At 37.6% G+C, this 19791-nt stretch overlaps 2 protein-coding genes across 3 annotated transcripts in view; one reads left to right on the forward strand and one right to left on the reverse strand.

Annotated features, from left to right (window-relative positions):
* Positions 1-6020, forward strand: part of SHCBP1 (SHC binding and spindle associated 1) — a 29921-nt gene extending 23901 nt beyond the window's left edge. Inside the window, exons 13-16 of one of the 2 annotated variants that reach the window (XM_079116988.1) lie at positions 606-709; positions 2228-2249; positions 5068-5140; positions 5944-6020. In XM_079116988.1, coding sequence (XP_078973114.1) covers positions 606-709; positions 2228-2249; positions 5068-5140; positions 5944-6004 — 260 coding nt within the window. In that variant the 3' untranslated portion in view covers positions 6005-6020. Of the gene's footprint in view, positions 1-605; positions 1903-2227; positions 2250-5067; positions 5141-5943 lie in introns of those variants that run through there. The other variant, XM_079116987.1, reaches the window with a different exon arrangement.
* A 12615-nt stretch (positions 6021-18635) lies between these two features.
* Positions 18636-19251, reverse strand: LOC306647790 (ATP synthase subunit d, mitochondrial-like). The gene has a single exon (XM_079117318.1). It carries the CDS (start codon positions 19192-19194, stop codon positions 18712-18714), a length of 483 nt encoding a protein of 160 aa, XP_078973444.1. The 5' UTR covers positions 19195-19251; the 3' UTR covers positions 18636-18711.
* Positions 19252-19791: the final 540 nt, after the last annotated feature.

Consider the following 19791-nt stretch of genomic DNA (forward strand, 5'->3'; position numbering starts at 1 on the left):
TTCATGTCATTTCACTGACTGATTCTATACCTTTAGGTTGGAGGACTGAGGTCTCTGTTTTTTTTTTTTTTTTTCTTGGCTGGCTGTTGGTTGGGGATCATATTCTGCTCCTGTCTCATGGCCCAAATCCTTCTTAGCAACAGATATCCTCCCAGATATTCTTGTGTCCATCTACAACTAAAAAAAAAAAAAAAAAGAATAACGAATGTAACACCAGAGGTTGGGGATCGCGCGACCCATCTAGAATTAGCTGCTAGATTAGGAGTTTAAGAAAGGTAGCACTATCTTATTATCTTTGCATCCGACCTCCTAATGCAGTGCTTAGCAGATAGTAAATACCCAGGAAATGTCTGTTGAGTGAATGAGATTCTAGAATGAAAAAGGTAAACAAAGAGTTCAAAATTGGTGATCCTTTATGAGGATCCAAAAACCTTGGCAGGAAGAGTTAGACAGCTGCTGGTTGAGATTCTTATGCAAAGAATTTGTAAAATTCAGATACAGCAGGAGTCCTTGGCAGAAAAAACTTGAAAACTCTAACAGAGTGTAGATAGATGTTTATTTGGGTTAGATTGTCCATTTAACTTTGTTATAATTTGTTTCTTCAGAAAATAAAACACTTAAAATTCAGACAAATGAAGAGGCAGATGGAGCTGAAAGAGTGGATCTAGAAGAGCTGATACAGTGTGCAACAGGCAAAATGGAGCTTTATGTAAGAACTGACCTTTCTGAGCAAGTTGAGGGTAATTGTGAAATTGTAAATGAACTAGTTGCTGTTTCTACACAAAAAGGCCAGATGAAGAAGAAAAGGTTGAGTGAACTGGGGATCACACAAGCTGATGACAACTTAATGTCACAGGAGATGTTTGTTGCAATTATGGGGAACCAGTTTAAGTGGAATGGTAAAGGGAGTTTTGGTACTTTTCTTTTCTGACCACAATGATGTAACTAGGTAACAAAATATTGAATTTTGCACATGCTGCCCTAAGAATCACTGCTGCTTATGTAGTTTGTTTCATGTTGTAGTTTATATTTGATATATTTGATTGGACTTGAGTGAAATGTAGATTTATTTCTATCTGCAGCTATTGCACATAAAACACTCTTCATAAGAAAGGTCATAAAAACATATAAAATAAAAGATAATCGGAGATTTCTTATCTAAAATGTCTTGCTTTCTTAAACACATAGTTCTCATATTAAGCCTGCTATGTAGCTTTCTAGTGTGAATACACTTTAATCCAGCACTTCAAAGAGGAGGAAGAAAGGCAGGGAATGCAAGACAGTGCACAAAAATGCAGTAGGTGTCACATGTGCAGTGTTCTTCTAAAGTTGTCTTTTTATCCCAATTATAGTGAGTCTGATTTCCACACTATATTTGCATAATACTTGTCTTAAAATAAAAGCTTTTATGATTGGGAAGTTATCTAGGTAATCAGACTTATTATTGAGAATTTGAGTGGGATGCATTTTTATGCTGAACTGTGCAATCATCAAGCCAGCAATAGATAACTTAGCAGGTTTGAAACAGAAATGAAATGTGTTGTTTGGAGCCAATGTGTTCATAGAGCATTTCCAGTATTGAATGTGAATGATTAAAAAGAAAGTATTTTTCACCAAACAGTATTCTGAGTGTATTTCTTACATAGTCAAAATGATTACCTATAAAACCCATGTCAACTGTGTATTCTTTATCTCATATTGTAAACATAACTTCTAAACATTTAAATTTTAAAAAACTGTATGTAACATTAATATGCCTACTGATTAAAATTATAGTGATGAAACAATAAAATGGAATCTTGTAGTATTTTTCTAAACACATTATGGGCTGTAGCACCAATGTAGCATTTGTAGCACACAATATTTTGGTATTATTTTAGTTTTTCAGAAATAATGTTTTATCTCCCTCCCCTAAGTGTTGTTATGTTTGTTTCTTAAATTTGAATAGATTGTAACTCTTATTTTTCAGATGCTACTAAAAAATATGGAAGGATTTATATTAGATTTATTGTTTGATTATTGAAAAATATTTTTCTTTTACATCTTTTTAAAAATCCTGTTGCAAAGAGGTTTAAAAAGTAATGCTGATTAATTCTGCATTAGCTTCAGCCAAACACTGATTTGAAAACCATGTATTCAGCTTTTTAAATCTAGTTTTCTAGTTGAATTTCCACTAATAGAATTTAGATTTTTTTGTGTGTGTGTATTCTTTCATAACTTGCTGCAGTATCAAGAGACCTTGTATCTAGGTAAGTAAAGCTAATATCTTTTTTGTTCCTTTTCAGCATGATAGTCTTTCAGATTTCATTTCATTTCTCTTTTAAGTCTAAAACTTACATATTTTAATTCATTTGATCAGTTAGTAAATAAGCCTATATGCTTTTATTTAAGTAGAATATGTGTTGTCTCAATTGATGAAGTTAAACATCACAGATGGCTTAGTATAGGGAGTAGAGAGAAGCTTGTAGGGGTGTAGATTTGACACGCGAGACAAAAGCACTGATAATGTAGCAAAAGGACATTCCTTTATGTGGATTGAGTTACCAAGTGTCCTATCCTCATGGTCTTTTCTTAGTGTGACCTCAAGTTTATGGTAGGTAGAAAAATTTCTTACCTTAATTTGAGTATTTTCTTTGAGTGTCTTTAGAAGTATTTCCCTCCGTAAGTTTCCTTTTCAGTTATTGTACCTCAAATATAAATGTGAATATATTTTAAAAAACTGTCCAGAGATCATTTGATCTTAAGGGTATACACCCACTTTTCTGGAATAGTAGAGGAATGGTGAAATACCTACTTCCTAGATTTGGGTCTTCAGAGAGAGATTAAAGAAAATTTATATAAAACACCTAGGTGTAATCCCACTTACGTTCATTCATAATTCAATTTGCTGTTATTTTCAATTCTTTTCTTGGAAAATTCCCACCAGCTTCTGTGCCAATTAAGTTGGGAGGTTTTGACAGTTGTCTTATTCTCTCTCTTTTTTTTTTTTTTTTTTTTTGTGGTGCTGGGGATCGAACCCAGGGCTGAGCTATCTCCCCAGCCCCAGTTGTCTTATTCTCTATTGCAAGAATTCTTTTATTTGTAAGTGATAGAAACTCAACTCAGACAGGCATTTGAGGCTTTCTGGAACTAGAAATTCTAGAATAAGAGCAAATTTTATATATGACTGTGTGGATCCATTCTTTCAGTTCTGCCTTCCTTCCTTGGTGTTGGTTCATTCTCAGTTGGCTTTTTCTGCATGGTGACAAAGAGGGCCTCCAGCAGCCCCAAATTTTATGGACTGAGAAGGAGGGAGAGACATTTTTCTTTGAGCAGCTGACTGACTGCCTGTATATTGTGCTTATTTTTTGACCAATCACTATAAACCAGAGGAACAGAATTATCTGTTCTCATTGAATAACATTTCTAACCCTAAAGAGAGTGGGTAGAGTTTTGAGGATGTCTTGTTCTCCAGGGGATAGGAGGGCAGTTTTTAGAGGAAAAGGGGGTTGTGTTATCAGAAGCATTGAAAGGGCTGCTCCACAGGCAAAAACAGAAGTCTGGGATATATGAATGAGTCAAGACATTCTCTGGTACTGAAGGGTATTCAGGATTCCAGTTTTACGATCCATTCATCCCTCCCTCCCTCCCTCCCTCTCTTCCTTCCTTCCCTCCCTCCCTTTCTTTGATGGAGCCCAGGTCCTCACATATGTGAGGCAGATGCTCTACTACTGAGCCACATCCTGAGTCCATCATTATTATAAATAGTTATCTAAAAATGATGCTCAGTGTACTGGTTGTGGTGGTGCACACCTGTAATCCTAGTCACTTGGGATGCTGATGCAGGAGTACTGTAGTTTGAGGTCAACCTCAGCCAACTTGTGAGGCCTTAAGCAACTTAGTTGTCTAAAAATAAAAAAAATTAAGGGGGTGGGGATGTAGCTCAGTGATTGAGCACCCCTGGGGTTCAGTCCCCAGTACCACCAAACAAACAAACAAAAAAATCACTTTACAACAACTCTAAGATTTTCAATGGCTAGATTATTGGGTGAAGACTTTTGACAGCTCTTGTGAGACTCTCCTCTAAAACGAGGAGCTCTGGTTTATACTACTACCAACGGTGTATGGGTGTGACAGCTTGTCATACTCGTGTAACACCTAATATAGTCAATTTAGGAGCTACTTCTGGTGAATAAAATAAACATTTAATTTGTATTTATTTGATTACTGTTATTTGATATTCTTTTATCTATTGTTGCATTTTTAAAAAAATTGCATTTATATTTTTTGCCTATTATTGCATTAGGTTGTTTGAGTTTGTTATTGAGTTATACGAGTTTTATATAGTGTGGTTTTAATCCTATAATATTAAAAGTATATACACATACACAGTTTTCCCTCTGTATCTGCAAGGAATTGATTCTAGGAGTTTCCTCAGATGCTCAGATCTGCAGATACCAAAATCACATCTTTATAATAAATGGTGTGGCATTTGCAAATAACTTATGCACATTATCCATCCCCTTTACTTTAAATAATTTCTAGATTCCTTATAATACCTAATACAATGTAAATGCTAAGTAAATAGTCATTATCACATTGTTTAGGAATTAATGATGAGAAAAAAGTCTGAACATGTTCAGTCACAGTTTTTTTTATCCTGAGTATATATTTTTTTAATCTGTGGTGGTTGAATTCCAAGGATGTGGAACCCCTGAATATGGAGGGCTGACTGTATGTATGATATAAGCAATATATATTCATATACATTATGTAGATATGTATATTTAAAGGATAAAATATTCTTTTGGGATGTCTGAGCTTTTGAGTTTTGTTTATGGTATTTTGTTTAATTGTAGTCAGATTTGTTCTTTTGAATTTTGTGACTTCTCTAGGGATTGTCTATCACAAGATTAAAAATATTTTAAACTTTCTTCTAGTTCTTTTGTAATCTTGTTTAGACTTATATCTGTAATTCATCTGTAATTTGCTTCTGTGTGCTTTCTGATGTGGAACTACTTCTCTAAATGTCTAGGGGCTTCTCTCCATACCTGCTATTGAGTATTCCATTATTTTCCCATTTACTAGGAATCCTACTAAATTTCCATGTGTGTTTACTGTGGACCCTGTGGTTTAAGTACTCCTGCTTGGTATTCTCCAGGTAAATGTATATTCTACTACAAAGATCCAAATCTCTAGGACCGAGTCAAATTTGATCAGAAAGACTCTTTCCATCTCTTCTAAACATAGCAAGCTATTTTCCCTAGTAGTGACTTTGGGGAAATATAGTGTCATTCTAACTCTATTCTCAATTTTCCAAAACTATCTTGGCTATTGTGCTTTCTTTTTAAAAAATCAGTTTTTAACCAACTTTTTGGGTACAATTTTTAAAAAATCACCAATTTTAAGCTTACAATTCTGAGTCTTAACAAATACATGTAGTATATTATATCACAATATAATATTGGATGTTTCAATCACTTCCCAAAATTTCTTTGTTTGCCTTTTCAGAAAGTCTTATCCTGCCACCCTTGGATGTGGCAACCATTGACCTGTTTCCTGTCACTATAATTTTTTCTAAAATTGAAGATAAAAGGAACAAATCAGTATACATAGTCTTCTCTGCTGATCTTTTCAAACTGTACCTAATGGTCTTAAAATTAATCTATGTTGTTTCATGTGTTAGTAGTTTATTTCTTTTCATTGCCATTGTATGGATATCGAGTAATTTGTCTATTTGTTCACCAGTGAGTGAGTCACTTGGGCTGTTCTTGGTTATTATGGGTAAAGTTGCTAAGAATATCTAGGTAAAAGTCTGTCTCATCAAACGTTTTTTAGTTCTCTGGGGGCAAATACCCCTGTAAATTGGATCAATGATTAGTAAATGCACATTTCACTTTATTAGAAAGTTCCAAATAGTTTTCCGATGTGCATTCTTTTTCACTTTTTCAAATTTTGAGACAGGGTCTTGCTGAGTTTCCCAGACTGGCTTGGAATTTTCAATTCTCCTGCCTCAGCCTCCTGAGTAACTGGGATTACAGGCATGTGCTATTCATGCCTGGTGCATTTGCATTTCTACTAGCAGTGTATGAAGGTTCTAGTCAACACTTGTTAGTATTAGTCACTTAAATTTTAACTAATTTATGGATATGTAATGATAATTCATTGTTTTAAATTGCATTTTCCCTATTTGATTTTTAAAAATTGTGTGCTTTTTTTTTTTTTTTTGCCATTTCTGTATATCTCCACTAAATTGTCTATTAAAATATTTTACCTCATTTTTATTTGTTTTTTCTTTTTCCCCCCAAATCAAGTTGTTTGTCTACTTGAATTGTAAGGTTTGTTTTGATTTTGGCTTTTAATTCTAGCAAAACATATGTTTTACAAATATTTTCTTTTTATCTGTATTAATTTCTTTTTTTTTTTAAGTCACTCTTCAACATCTCTTTTAATGTAATTGACTTATTTTTATTTATTTATTTTTATTGTAAACAAATGGGATACATGTTTCTCTATTTGTACATGGAGTCAAGGCATACCATTTGTGTAATCAAATTTACATAGGTAATGTTGTTTGATTCATTCTGTTATTATTTTTTTCCCTTCCCCCCACCACTCCCACCCCTCTATTCCCTCTATACAGTCCTTCCTTCCTCCATTCTTACCACCCTCCTTACCCTAAACTCTAAACCAAACCCTAACCCTAACACTAATCCCTCCCACCCTCCATTATATGTCCTCATCCGCTTATCAGCGAAATCATTCGTCCTTTAGTTTTTTGAGATTGGCTTATCTCACTTAGCATGAAATTCTCCAACTTCATCCATTTGCCTGCAAAATGCCATAATTTTGTCATTCTTCATGGCGGAGTAATATTCCATTATATATATATATATATATATATATAGCCACAGTTTCTTTATCCATTCATCAACTGAAGGGCATCTAGGTTGGTTCCACAATCTGGCTATGGTGAATTGAGCAGCAATGAATATTGATGTGGCTGTATCTCTGTAGTATGCTGATTTTAAGTCGTTTGGGTATAGGCCAAGGAGTGGGATAGCTGGGTCAAATGGTGGTTCCATTCCAAGCTTTCTGAGGAATCTCCACACTGCTTTCCAGAGTGGCTGCGCTAATTTGCAACCCCATCAGCAATGCATGAGTGTACCTTTTTCCCCACATCCTCGCCAACACCTGTTGTTGCTTGTATTCTTGAAAATCGCCATTCTAATTGGGGTGAGATGGAATCTTAGGGTAGTTTTGAATTGCATTTCTCTTATTACTAGAGATGTTGAACATTTTTTCATATATCGGTTGATTGCTTGTACATCTTCTTCTGTGAAGTGTCTGTTCATTTCCTTAGCCCATTTGTTGATTGGATTATTTGTATTCTTGGTGTAGAGTTTTTTGAGTTCTTTATAGATTCTGGAAATTAGTGCTCTATCTGAAGTATGAGTGGCAAAGATATTTTCCCACTCTGTAGGCTCTCTCTTTGCATTACTGATAGTTTCCTTTGCTGAGAGAAAGCTATTTAGTTTGAATCTATCCCAGTTATTGATTCTTGCTTTTATTTCTTGTGCTATGGGAGTCCTGTTAAGGAAGTCTGATCCTAAGCCAACAAGTTGAAGATTTGGACCTACTTTTTCTTCTATAAGATGCAGGGTCTCTGGTCTGATTTCAAGGTCCTTGATCCATTTTGAGTTGAGTTTTGTGCAGGGTGAGAGATAGGGGTTTAGTTTCATTCTGTTGCATATGGATTTCCAGTTTTCCCAGCACCATTTGTTGAAGAGGCTATCTTTTCTCCATTGCATATTTTTGGCCCCTTTGTCTAGTATGAGAAAATTGTATTTATTTGGGTTTGTGTCCGTGTCCTCTATTCTGTACCATTGATCTACCTGTCTATTTTGGTGCCAATACCATGCTGTTTTTGTTACTATTGCTTTGTAGTATAGTTGAAGTTCTGGTATTGCGATACCCCCTGTTTCATTCTCCCTGCTAAGGATTGCTTTAGCTATTCTGGGTTTCTTATTCTTCCAGATGAATTTCATAATTGCTTGCTCTATTTCTGTGAAGTACGTCATTGGGATTTTAATTGGAATTGCATTGAATCTGTATAGCACTTTTGGTAGTATGGCCATTTTGACAATATTAATTCTGCCTATCCAAGAACATGGGAGATCTTTCCATCTTCTAAGGTCTTCCTTAATTTCTTTCTTCAGTGTTTTGTAGTTTTCATTGTAGAGATCTTTTACCTCTTTGGTTAGATTGATACCCAAATATTTTATTTTTTTTTGAGGCTATTGCAAATGGTATTGTTTTCCTCATTTCCCTTTCAGCTGTTTCATCACTTGCGTATAAAAATGCTTTAGATTTATGCGTGTTGATTTTATAGCCTGCTATTTTGCTGAATTCATTGATGAGGTCTAGAAGTTTTCTGGAGGAGGTTTTTGGATCCTCTAAATATAGAATCATGTCATCCGCAAATAGTGACAGCTTAAGTTCCTCTTTTCCTATTCGTATCCCTTTAATTTCTTTAGTCTGCCTAATTGCTCTGGCTAGAGTTTCGAGGACAATGTTGAACAGAAGTGGTGAAAGAGGACATCCCTGTCTTGTTCCCATTTTTAAAGGGAATGGTTTCAGTTTTTCTCCATAAGAATGATGTTGGCCATGGGCTTAGCATAAATAGCCTTTACAATGTTCAGGTATGTTCCTACTATCCCTATTTTTTCTAGTGTTTTCAGCATGAAGGGGTGTTGTATATTGTCAAATGCTTTTTGTGCGTCAATTGAAATAACCATATGATTCTTATCCTTAAGTCTATTGACATGATGGATTACGTTTATTGATTTACAGATGTTAAACCATCCTTGCATTCCAGGAACGAACCCCACTTGATCGTGGTGCACAATTTTCTTAATATGTTTTTGGATACGGTTTGCCAATATTTTGTTAAGGCTCTTAGCATCTATAGTCATCAAGGATATTGGTCTAAAATTTTCTTTCCTTGATGTGTCTTTTCCTGGTTTGGGTATGAGGGTGATACTAGCTTCATAGAATGAGTTCGGTAGGGTACCCTCCTTTTCTATTTCCTGGAATACTTTGAGAAGTATTGGAATGAGTTCTTCTTTGAAGGTCTTGTAGAACTCGGCTGAGAATCCGTCTGGTCCTGGGCTTTTCTTGGATGGTAGATTTTTAATGGCTTCCTCTATTTCATTGCTTGATATTGATCCGTTTAAATCGTGTATGTCCTCCTCGTTCAGTTTGGGAGGAGCGTATGTCTCTACAAATTTGTCAGTGTCTTCCGTACTTTCTATTTTGTTGGAATACAGATATTCAAAGTAGCTTTTCATTATGTTCTGTATCTCTGGTGTCTGTTCTGATATTTCCTTTTGCATCATGTATTTTAGTAATTTGAGTCTTCTCTCTCCTTCTCTTTGTTAGTGTGGCTAAGGGTGTATCCATTTTGTTTACTTTCTCAAAGAACCAACTTTTTGTTATGTCAATTTTTTGAATAGTTTCTTTTGTTTCAATTTCATTGATTTCAGCTCTGATTTTAATTATTTCCTGTCTTCTACTACTTTTGCTGTTATTCTGTTCTTTTTCTAGGGCTTTGAGCTGTAATGTTAGGTCATTTAATTGTTGACTTTTCATTCTTTTCTGGAATGCGCTCCATGCAATGAATTTTCCTCTTAGTACCGCTTTCATAGTGTCCCAGAGATTTTGATATGTTGTATCATCATTCTCATTGACCTCTAAGAATTTTTTAATCTCCTCCCTGATGTTTTTTGTTATCCATGTTTCATTCAATAGCATATTATTTAGTCTCCAAGTGTTGGAGTAATTTCCTTTTTTTACTTTGTCATTGATTTCTACTCTCAGTTCATTATGATCTGATAGAATACAAGGCAGTATCTCAATTTTTTTGCATTTCCTAAGGGCTGCTTTGTGGCATAACATACGGTCTATTTTCGAGAAGGTTCCATGTGCTGCTGAGAAGAAAGTGAATCTACTCATTGATGGATGGAATATTCTATATATGTCTCTTAAGTCTAGGTTATTGATTGTGTTATTGAGTTTTATGGTTTCTTTGGTTGGTTTTTGTTTGGAAGATCTATCTAGTCGTGACAGCGGTGCGTTAAAGTCGCCCAGAATTATTGTGTTGTGGTCTATGTGATTCTTGAAATTGAGAAGGATTTGTTTAATGTACAGGGATGCACCATTGTTTGGGGCATAAATATTTTCTATCATTATGTCTTCCTGATTTATGGTTCCCTTAAGCAGTATGAAATGTCCTTTATCCCTTCTGACTAACTTTAGCTTGAAGTCCACTTTATCTGATATAAGGATGGAAACCCCCGCTTTTTTACTGGGTCCATGTGCGTGGTAGGTTTTTTCCCATCCTTTCACCTTTAGTCTGTGGATGTCTTTTTCTATGAGATGAGTGTCTTGCAGGCAGCATATTGTTGGGTCTTTCTTTTTAATCCATTCTGCCAGTCTATGTCTTTTGATTGATGAGTTTAGGCCATTAACATTCAGGGTTATTATTGAGAAATGATTTGTATTCCCAGTCATTTGGCTTATTTTTGGTTTTTAATTTGGCTTGGTTTCTCCTTTGAGTGGTTTTTCTCTAAGGTAATTCCTCCCTTTGCTGACCTACATTGTTGTTTTTCATTTCCTCCTCATGGAATATTTTGTTGAGAGCATTCTGTAGCTCAGGCTTTCTATTTGTAAATTCTTTTAACTTTTGTTAATTTTATTTCATCTTCAAATCTGAAGGTTAGTTTTGCTGGGTATAGGATTCTTGGTTGGCAACCATGTTCTTTCAGAGCTTGAAATATGTTGGTCCAGGCCCTTCTAGCTTTTAGAGTCTGGGTTGGGAAGTCGGCTGCTATCCGTATTGGTCTCCCCCTATATGTAATCTGATGCTTTTCTCTCACGGCCTTCAAAATCCTATCTTTATTTTGAATATTAGGCATTTTCATTATAATGTGCCTTGGTGTGGATCTGTTGTGATTCTGTGCATTTGGTGTTCTGTAAGCCTCATGTATTTGATTTTCCATTTCATTCTTCAGGTTTGGGAAATTTTCTGATATTATTTCATTGAATAGGTTGTTCATTCCTTTGGTTTGTATCTCTGTGCCTTCCTCAATCCCAATAATTCTTAAATTTGGTCTTTTCATGATGTCCCATAGTTCTTGGAGATTCTGTTCATGATTTCTTACCATCTTCTCTGTTTGGGCGACTTTATTTTCAAGATTAAATATTTTGTCTTCATTGTCTGAGGTTCTGTCATCCAAGTGGTCTAGTCTGCTGGTGATGCTTTCCATTGAGTTTTTTATTTGGTTTATTGTCTCCTTCATTTCAAGGATTTCCATTTGGTTTTTTTTTGAGAATCTGTATCTCTTTGTTGAAATGATCTTTTGCTTCCTGCAGGTGCTCTTTCAGCTTATTGGTATTATCATTCATTGCCTGCATTTGCTCTCTTATCTCATCCTTTGCTTCGTGAATCATCTTAATCGTGTATCATCTGAAGTCCTTTTCTGACATTTCTTCCAACATACTGTCATTGGATTCTATTACTATAGAATCTAGATTTGTTTGGATCATTTTCTTCCCTTGTTTCTTCATGTTGTTCATGTATCTTCCCCTCTAGTGCTGCAGATCTGGGGTATTGCAGATTTCCCCCTATAGGCTTATAGTGGCCCTATAGGTTTCCAAAACCCTTTCTTTAAGGGGAGATCAATATTAGCAGTGCCCAAGTCAGACACTATGCAATCCTAGACCAAATAGCCCCTATGGGAACAATAACATCATGTAAATAAGGGAGAAAACGACTCTGAGGGAACAGGTAAACAGAAAGAAAAGAAAGCAAGAAACGTAAAGAAATAAAAACTTAAATATTTTGTTTTAAAAAAGGAGAAAAAAATCTACTATATAATAGTCATATACTAATGAAACCTCCCAGTGTTCAGTAGCCTGATGTATGAGACGTACCTGACAACGAGCTTCAAGCCTCCAGCAGGCGCCTCGGGATGGTATTTGCCCCACCCGAAGATCGGAGCTACGACTTCCAGGATTATCCAAGATGGCTGCTGTGGCTTTCAAATGTGTTGGCAAATGGGGAGCTGCAGCTCAGGGGTGGACGTGGTCAGTTGGAGGTCCTGGAGACAGGAAGCAGTTGGTCCGGCAGTGGTCTTGGAGGTCGGGTGTGTTTGTGTGGTTGTGGAATCCAGGAGGCCGGGTGCAATCAGTCGGTCTGGGTTCCCGGTGATAGGGCACAGTCAGTTGGTCTGGGGGTCCTGGCGGCAGGGAGCAGTCAGTTGATGTGAGGGCCCCAGAGGCAGGGAGTGATTGGTCGGGCTGAGGGATCCTGGAGATGGGACTCTCAGTCCGGCCAGGGGTCCTACAGTGCCTGGCTGTTGTCTCAAAATGATGGCAGCCATGTGTAATCAAACCTGCAGGTACTGTAACAGTGAACTTCCAGGCAGCAGCAGGCAGCTGGTTCTCCACTGGCGGTCTGTGGTCAATCTGCTGACAGCTGTCGGGCGATCGGGAGGTGAACCTCGAGCGTTGGGTGATGGATGGGGTAAGGCAGGCAATGGACAGGTGAGAGGCAGGCAAATGGTGGATGATAGACGCCTGACAGTGAGCAATCTGCTCTCAAAAAAGGTGTCAATATGCTGGCAGATTGCAGGTGATCACAGCAGACAAATGGGGTAAAGAGCAGGGGATCAATAAGCAGCAAAAACTGCCTCACCGAGAAACAGATATCCTCTGCTTGAATCCGGCATTGCGGAGCGACAAGGAACACAGCCTCCCTCTAGACCACCATCTTGGATCCCTCTAAGAATTTTTTTATTTCCCTCCTGATGTCTTCTGTTATCCATTCATCATATAATAGTGTATTATTTAATCTCCAGGTATTGGAGAAGTTTCTGTTTTTTATTCTGTCATTTATTTCTAATTTCAATCCATTATGATCTGATAGAGTACAAGGTAGTATCTCTATCTTCTTGTATTTGCTAACAAGTAGCTTTGTGGCATAAAATATGGTCTGTTTTAGAGAAGGATCCATGTGCTGCTGAGAAGAAAGTGTATTCGTTCTTTGTTGGATGGTATATTCTATATATGTCAGTTAAGTCTAAATTGTTGATTGTGTTATTGAGATCTATGGTTTCTTTATTCATTTTTGTTTGGAAGATCTATCCAGTGGTGAGAGAGGTGTGTTAAAATCACCTAGTGTTATTGTGTTGTGGTCTGTTTGATTTCTGGAATTGAGAAGGATTTGTTTAACATACATGGATGAGCCAATGTTCGGGCATAGATATTTACGATTGTTATGTCTTGCTGATTTATGCTTCCCTTAAGCAGTATGTAATGTCCTTCTTTATCCCTTCTGACTAGTTTTGGCTTGAAGTCCACATTTCTGAAATGAGGATGGATACTCCAGCTTTTTTGCTGTGTCCGTGTGCATGTTATGTTTTTCCCCATCCTTTCACCTTTATTCTATGGGTATCTCTTTCTATGAGACGAGTCTCTTGCAGGCAGCATATTGTTGGATTTTTCTTTTTAATCCATTCTGCCAGTCTGTCTTTTGATTGATGAGTTGAGGCCATTAACATTCAGGGTTATTATTGTGATATGATTTGTATTCCCAGTCATTTGACTCATTTTTGTTTCTTGACATTATTTGGTTTCCCCTTTATTTGGCTATTCCTTTAGGCTAGTTCCTCCCGTTGCTGATTTGCATCGTTGTTTTTCATCTCTTCCTCATGGAATATTTTGCTGAGAATGTTCTGTAATGCCAGCTTTCTTTTTGTAAATTCCTTGAGCTTTTGTTTATCATGGAAGGATCTTATTTCATCGTCAAATCTGAAAGTAAGTTTTGCTGGGTATAAGATTCTTGGTTGGCATCCATTTTCTTTCTGGGCTTGGTAAATGTTGTTCCAGGCCCTTCTAGGTTTTAGGGTCTGGATTGAAAAATCTGCTGATATTCTTATTGGTTTCCCCCTGAATGTAATTTGTATCTTTTCTCTCGTGGCCTTGAGAATTTTGTCTTTATGTTGTATGTTAGGTATTTTCATAATAATGTGCCTTGGTGTGGGCCTGTTGTAATTTTGTATATTTGGAGTCCTATAAGCCTCTTGTACTTGGTTTTCCATTTCATTCTTCATATTTGGGAAATTTTCTGATATGATTTCATTGAATAGATTGTTCATTCCTTTGGTTTGTTTCTCTAAGCCTTCCTCAATCCCAATAATTCTTAAATTTGGCCTTTTCATGATATCCCATAATTCTTGGAGATTCTGTTCATGATTTCTTACCATCTTCTCTGTTTGGTCAACTTTGTTTTCAAGAAGAAATATTTTGTCTTCGATGTCTGAGGTTTTGTCTTCCAGGTGTTCTATCCTATTGGTTATGCTTTCTATGGAGTTTTTAACTTGGTTTATTGTTTCCTTCATTTCAAGGATTTCTTTTTTTTTTTTTTTCAGTATCTCTAACTCTTTATTGAAATGATCTCTTGCTTCCCGTATTTGCTCTTTTAACTGTTGAATGGTGTGATCATTTAATGCCTGCATTTGCTCTTTCATCTCCTCCTTCAATGCCTGCATTTGCTCTTTCATCTCCTCGTTTGCTTCCCTGATTGTTTTAATTATGTACATTCTGAACTCCCTTTCTGACATTTCTTCTGCTGTGCTGTCATTGGGTTTTATTGATATAGTATCTAGGTTTGTTTGAGACATTTTCTTCCCTTGTTTTCTCATATTGGTCAGATGTCAGTGGGACTCTGAGATACTGCAGATTTCCTCTGTTGGCTTATAGTGTCCCTGTAGATTTCCAGTGTATCACCTCCCAGCCTTCAGTAGTCAAGTTCTTGGAGGAACTTGATAATGCAGTGCTTCCAAGGAAAGCTGCCCCTAGCCCGCTACTGGTTCCAGGGCTTGGAGCTGGCTCTGTGCGGAAAGGCTCTCACTGGGCGGTCTGCTCCGAGAAGCTAGCCTGGAAAGGCGCCTCCCGATGGAGGGAGCCGCGATGCTTGGGGAAGTCCCTGGCTGCCCTGTCCTGGTTCCTGAAGCTGCCTGCGGGCCAGAGCTCACCGCTGGCGGGACTTGGAGGTGGTTCTGTGCAGAAAGGCTTTCACTGGGTGGTCTGCTCCGAGAAGCTGGCCGTGTGTGAGGAGCCCACAGCCGGAGTGAGTAGGGCTACCTGGGGAAGACTCTAGCTGCCCTGCCCTGCTCTGTTATCAGAGCAGCCCCTATCCGGGCCTGCCGCCCAGGCCCAGCTTTACCCGGTGGGGGAGACTCACCCCGTGGCTCTATTTTAGTCCGAGTCTCTCAATGCCTCCCCTTCTTGAATCCTGGGTTCTGGAGCGACTGGAGGTGCAGTCACCCTCTAGTCTGCCATCTTGGATCACCCCCTTAATTTCTTTTTCTCCTGTTCTCGTTTGTTGACATTTTTTGGATTGAGCTTTAAAATTTTTTAATGAATCCATTTTATCTCTGCTATTGACTTATTAGCTATGTCTTTTGGTTTTTTAATTAAAAGAGTTTTTATTTGTGCTCTAATGCAATATTGCTTAACTGACTCCTCAATCTCTCTGGAGACTTGTTTGGGATGGAGTGCTAATGCCCTTTAAATAGAGAACAGGGATGCTACAAAACACTCCAGGATGGACAGGACAACCCTTTACAACAAAGACTTCTGGCACAGATTGTCAATAGTGCTAACGATGAAAAATCCTGTTCTAGCACAGGCATCAGCAACTTTTCTGTAAAAAAAACAAATAATAATATTTAGGGCTATAAGATCTTGCCTCCTTTCCCCCTTCCAAAATGTAAAAAACGTTCTTAACTGTACAAAAATAGTTAGCAGCCTGTAACCAGTGTATACCAACCTTGCTCTATTGTCACTTATTTTACACGTGTATTCTATAAACCTCCCAATATATTTGTTACTTTTATTTTAAACTGTTATACTTATTTTTAATCTCATTTTTAACGATATCTTTTTCTTTCTCTCCCCCTCTCCCTCCCCCTTCCCTTTCTCCTTTTTTCTTTCCCTCCCTCCTTTTCCTCCCTCCCTTCATTGTCTTTCTTTTTTGGTACCAGGGTTTGAACCCAGAGGCATTTAACCACTGAGCCCCATCCTCAGCCCTTTTTATATATTATTTTGAGACAGGGTCTCTCCAAGTTGCTAAGAATTGTGAGAACTGTGGCTTTGAACTCAATTCTCTTGCCTCAGCCTCCCAAGTCACTGAGATAACAGGCATGTGCTACTGCACCTGGCTCTTTTTTATTTGTTAACATATTTAGCATTTCTGTGCTCTTCATTCTTTTATAGGCCCACATTTCTAACTGGTATCATACCCCGCTTAAATAACTTCATTTATTATTTCTTTTGGCACAGGTTTACTGACAATTCTTACAGTTTGTGTTTGAAAGTGTACTCCAAACTGAAGTCTTGAATCCTTTACGCTGGAACCACTTCCAAAGGAGGTTAGGGGACTTTGTGTTAGAAGCCAGTTGGTAAATTGGCCAAATTTCCAAGTTTCTCTAGCTAATTTCTGTTGAGGTTATTATTAATTTGTGGGGGTTATTTTGCTCAATTTGGACAGAAATCACACATAGGCAAAGTGCAACTTCCTGTTTGCAGCTCTGAGTTTCGAATGCCAGCAGCTCTCAGCAACAGTGTTACCAGCTTTGAACCTTGAATGCCAGCAGCTGTCAGCTCTCTGGAACTCTTTCAGCAGCTGGACCTAGCAACTCTCTATTGCTCTCAGTAACTCCCCACGGTTTTCTGATAAGAGTGTGGGGGAAAGGTGCTTATACAGGCCAAAAAAAAAGGGTTCACACATGTGCAGTGTCCTGCCAACTAACTGCAGACTTTCTGCTCAGTCGTGGTAGGGAGAGGCTCCTCAAGGACTGAAATGGGGAAGTGAAGAGGCTGCAAGGGTGTGGTCATCTGGGTTGGACCCCAGACCCAAGCTGCCACAGCCAAAGCAAGTCTCCAAATTGCTGTGAGGCATTTAATGTAACCATGGCCAATCACAAGGTATTTGAGGCAGTCATGATTATCAAAGATGGAAGAAAGAAAAATACAATGTCCCTCTTGGGGAGATCAAGCCCTTTTCTTCTGTCTCAATCTTTATTGAAATGGTTGGTATTTGACCATAAAAACATTTGAGGATATTTTAATAAAGGGGAATCTGAGTTAGGGGGAGTGACATCACAGGACAGGAACTCTTTCAGTGAAACACATTCATATTCTGGAATCTCAGGCAAACCTAATTCAGTTTGCTTGCTTCTCAGATTAAGTTTTTTGTACTCAGGGCTGTTTGTGTGGGTGAGGTCAAGGATGGAGGGTAAATAAAGCTCTACTATGAAACATGTGGGATCCACATGCCTGTACATTTCTGGAGGTCAGCTTTTACTACTTTCAGACCAGGTGGTCTGGTAATTTTCTCACTGAAATATTGGAAGTAATCTTGGTGCATAGTAGCTCTTTACAGGCTATTTTGAATAAAATTGGAGCATTTTAACAAGCAATTAAAAACTAATTTGAATCTTTGCATTATTTTCATGGGAAGCATAATATACTATAGGTACTCGAGAATGTTCTTACAAAATCAAGTATCCCTAATTTATAGTTGGTCTTTGAGCTACAGGCAGCTTTCCAGGTGATAGCTGTGATGTTTTTCATCAAGGTTTTAAGGAACTCACATACTGTTTTATTTTAGATCTCTCAAAAACTTTCTGAAGGCATTAAGCATACTACTGTTGATGTGGTTCCAGTATGTTAATAAGGTGCTCCTGCATTTGGCTTTTCTTCAGTGCTTACAAGGTACCAAATGAATTGCTGGGAAGATGAGCAGACAGTTGAACACTTTCTGAAGTAATATTAAGCTTTAGAACCCTAGAAATCTATTTAATTTCCTGTCATTGCTTCTAAAATGCATTTCAAATCTGTTGTCATTTGTAAAATGCTCAGAGTCATTGGAGAGTTATTTTTGACTTGGTGTGAATATCTAAAATTTGCTAGTGAGACAAATCTTCTCCAGTGCTGGAGGAAATTAACATTTTGGTTTTTAAACATAGTATAGATATTAGGTTAGAGCTTATAGTTCCCTGAGGTCTTTGAATCTTAAGGGTTTAGAAAGGCTAACAAGATTTCTTACTCCTTGTTTTAGGAAAGTCACATTGTCTTGGTCACAGAGTTTTCCTCTAAATCCAATTTTCTATTCTTTTAACCATTTTGTTAAACCAGGTCACTGTAATTCTGTATTACATAGATGTTGTCTCTTAATTTGAAAAACAGAATCAATGGCTGTAATTCTTTTTTTAATCAGTATAAAATTTGTATGTCCAGAATGTAATTGACTGTTCAGCAGTTGACAGAGGAGGGTGGAACACTAGGCTCAGTGGAATGTAATGACTAATTTGTTGATGGCAGTATGCTACCTAAAAGCTTTTCTGGAGGGGAGGCTGATGTGAGCTGGCGATGTCAGGCAAGTGCTTATTCTATGCAAGTAACTGCATAACATCATCAGAAAGATCTGAGAGTATTAAAGCAGATTTTAACAATATGAATGCTAAATAATTTCCCCCCAAATATAAATGTTGATGTATAGGTATTTTCTGGAGCATTTGTTACATGTCTTTTTTTTTTTTTACAATTATTATTTTTTAATGTCTAAAGTTTGTAATACAAGGGCAGAGCTTTCTCCTGCAATTTTTATAAATTCTCAATGGGCTGGTGAGGCCAATAGGGATACTTCTTGTCTGATTTGGTTTCTGGGAAGACTTCATTCAAGTCGTCAGTGGTCATCTGATCAAATGGAATTATGTTCTTCATTTTCTCCAGCTGTTTCTCATATTCTTCAATCCTGGCCTTTGAGAGAGAGACAAACTCAGCACAACTTTTTACATCTTCCTTTTCTTCAGCATCCACCTGTGCAGTATATTTATCCTCTGGCATAGGAACCTTCAGGGCATTAAACTTCTTTTCAAAGTCATCCACCAAGCCTGCCTTGGCAACATTGGCCTTGTAGTAAGCCCAGTCGATAGCTGGCGGTTTCTCAGGCAGAGTAGCCAACCTGGAGCTGAGGGTCTCATTCCAGGACTTCAGGGAGTTAGCAACAGCCTTTTGGTTTCTGGGAATGATCTCCCCAAAAACTACCCAGTCAATGGTTTTTAGAGCAAGTTTGCGCCCAGCCATCTTGGGATCCTTCACCGACCCCAGGAGTGCGCAGTCCTCAGCGGCAAGTAACGGAAGTGGGTCTTGTTACATGTCTTGAAAAAAGAGCTTGTGTTTCTTTCCACATCCAATTTTTGAAGATATAGAGGATGTGGAAAATGGCAGAAATATTAGAGGCTATCAAAAGACACTATATCTTGTTTATCCAGCACTTTTGTTTCTAGATACTCTAAGGATGATTTCAAATAACATAAAAGTAGAATTATGTAAGATTCATCAACTTAAATAGTAGTTGGCTGTGGATGTATGTGAGTAGGAGTCTTACTGTTTGGTTGAAAGATCAAGCTATGGGACCTTATTTTAGCTGCTTTCTGCCCCTTTTCTGTACCAGCTTTACAAAACAACACAAAGATGGAGTGTTAGGCAATGTTTTTCAGCACTTGTCTGCATATTAGAATTACCTGGTGCATTAAAAAAAAAAAATGAATGTTTATCTTCCTCTCTTTTCCGAGGATTCCGAATTGACTGTTCTGGAGTTAGTCCCGGTATAGACAATTTTTAAAACACCCTGATGTGCTGCTAAGCTTGACCACTGCTATAAGGGAAGGTGTGCAGCAG

Source organism: Sciurus vulgaris, assembly GCF_902686455.1.
Source record: "Sciurus vulgaris genome assembly, chromosome: 17".
NCBI lineage: Eukaryota > Metazoa > Chordata > Mammalia > Rodentia > Sciuridae > Sciurus > Sciurus vulgaris.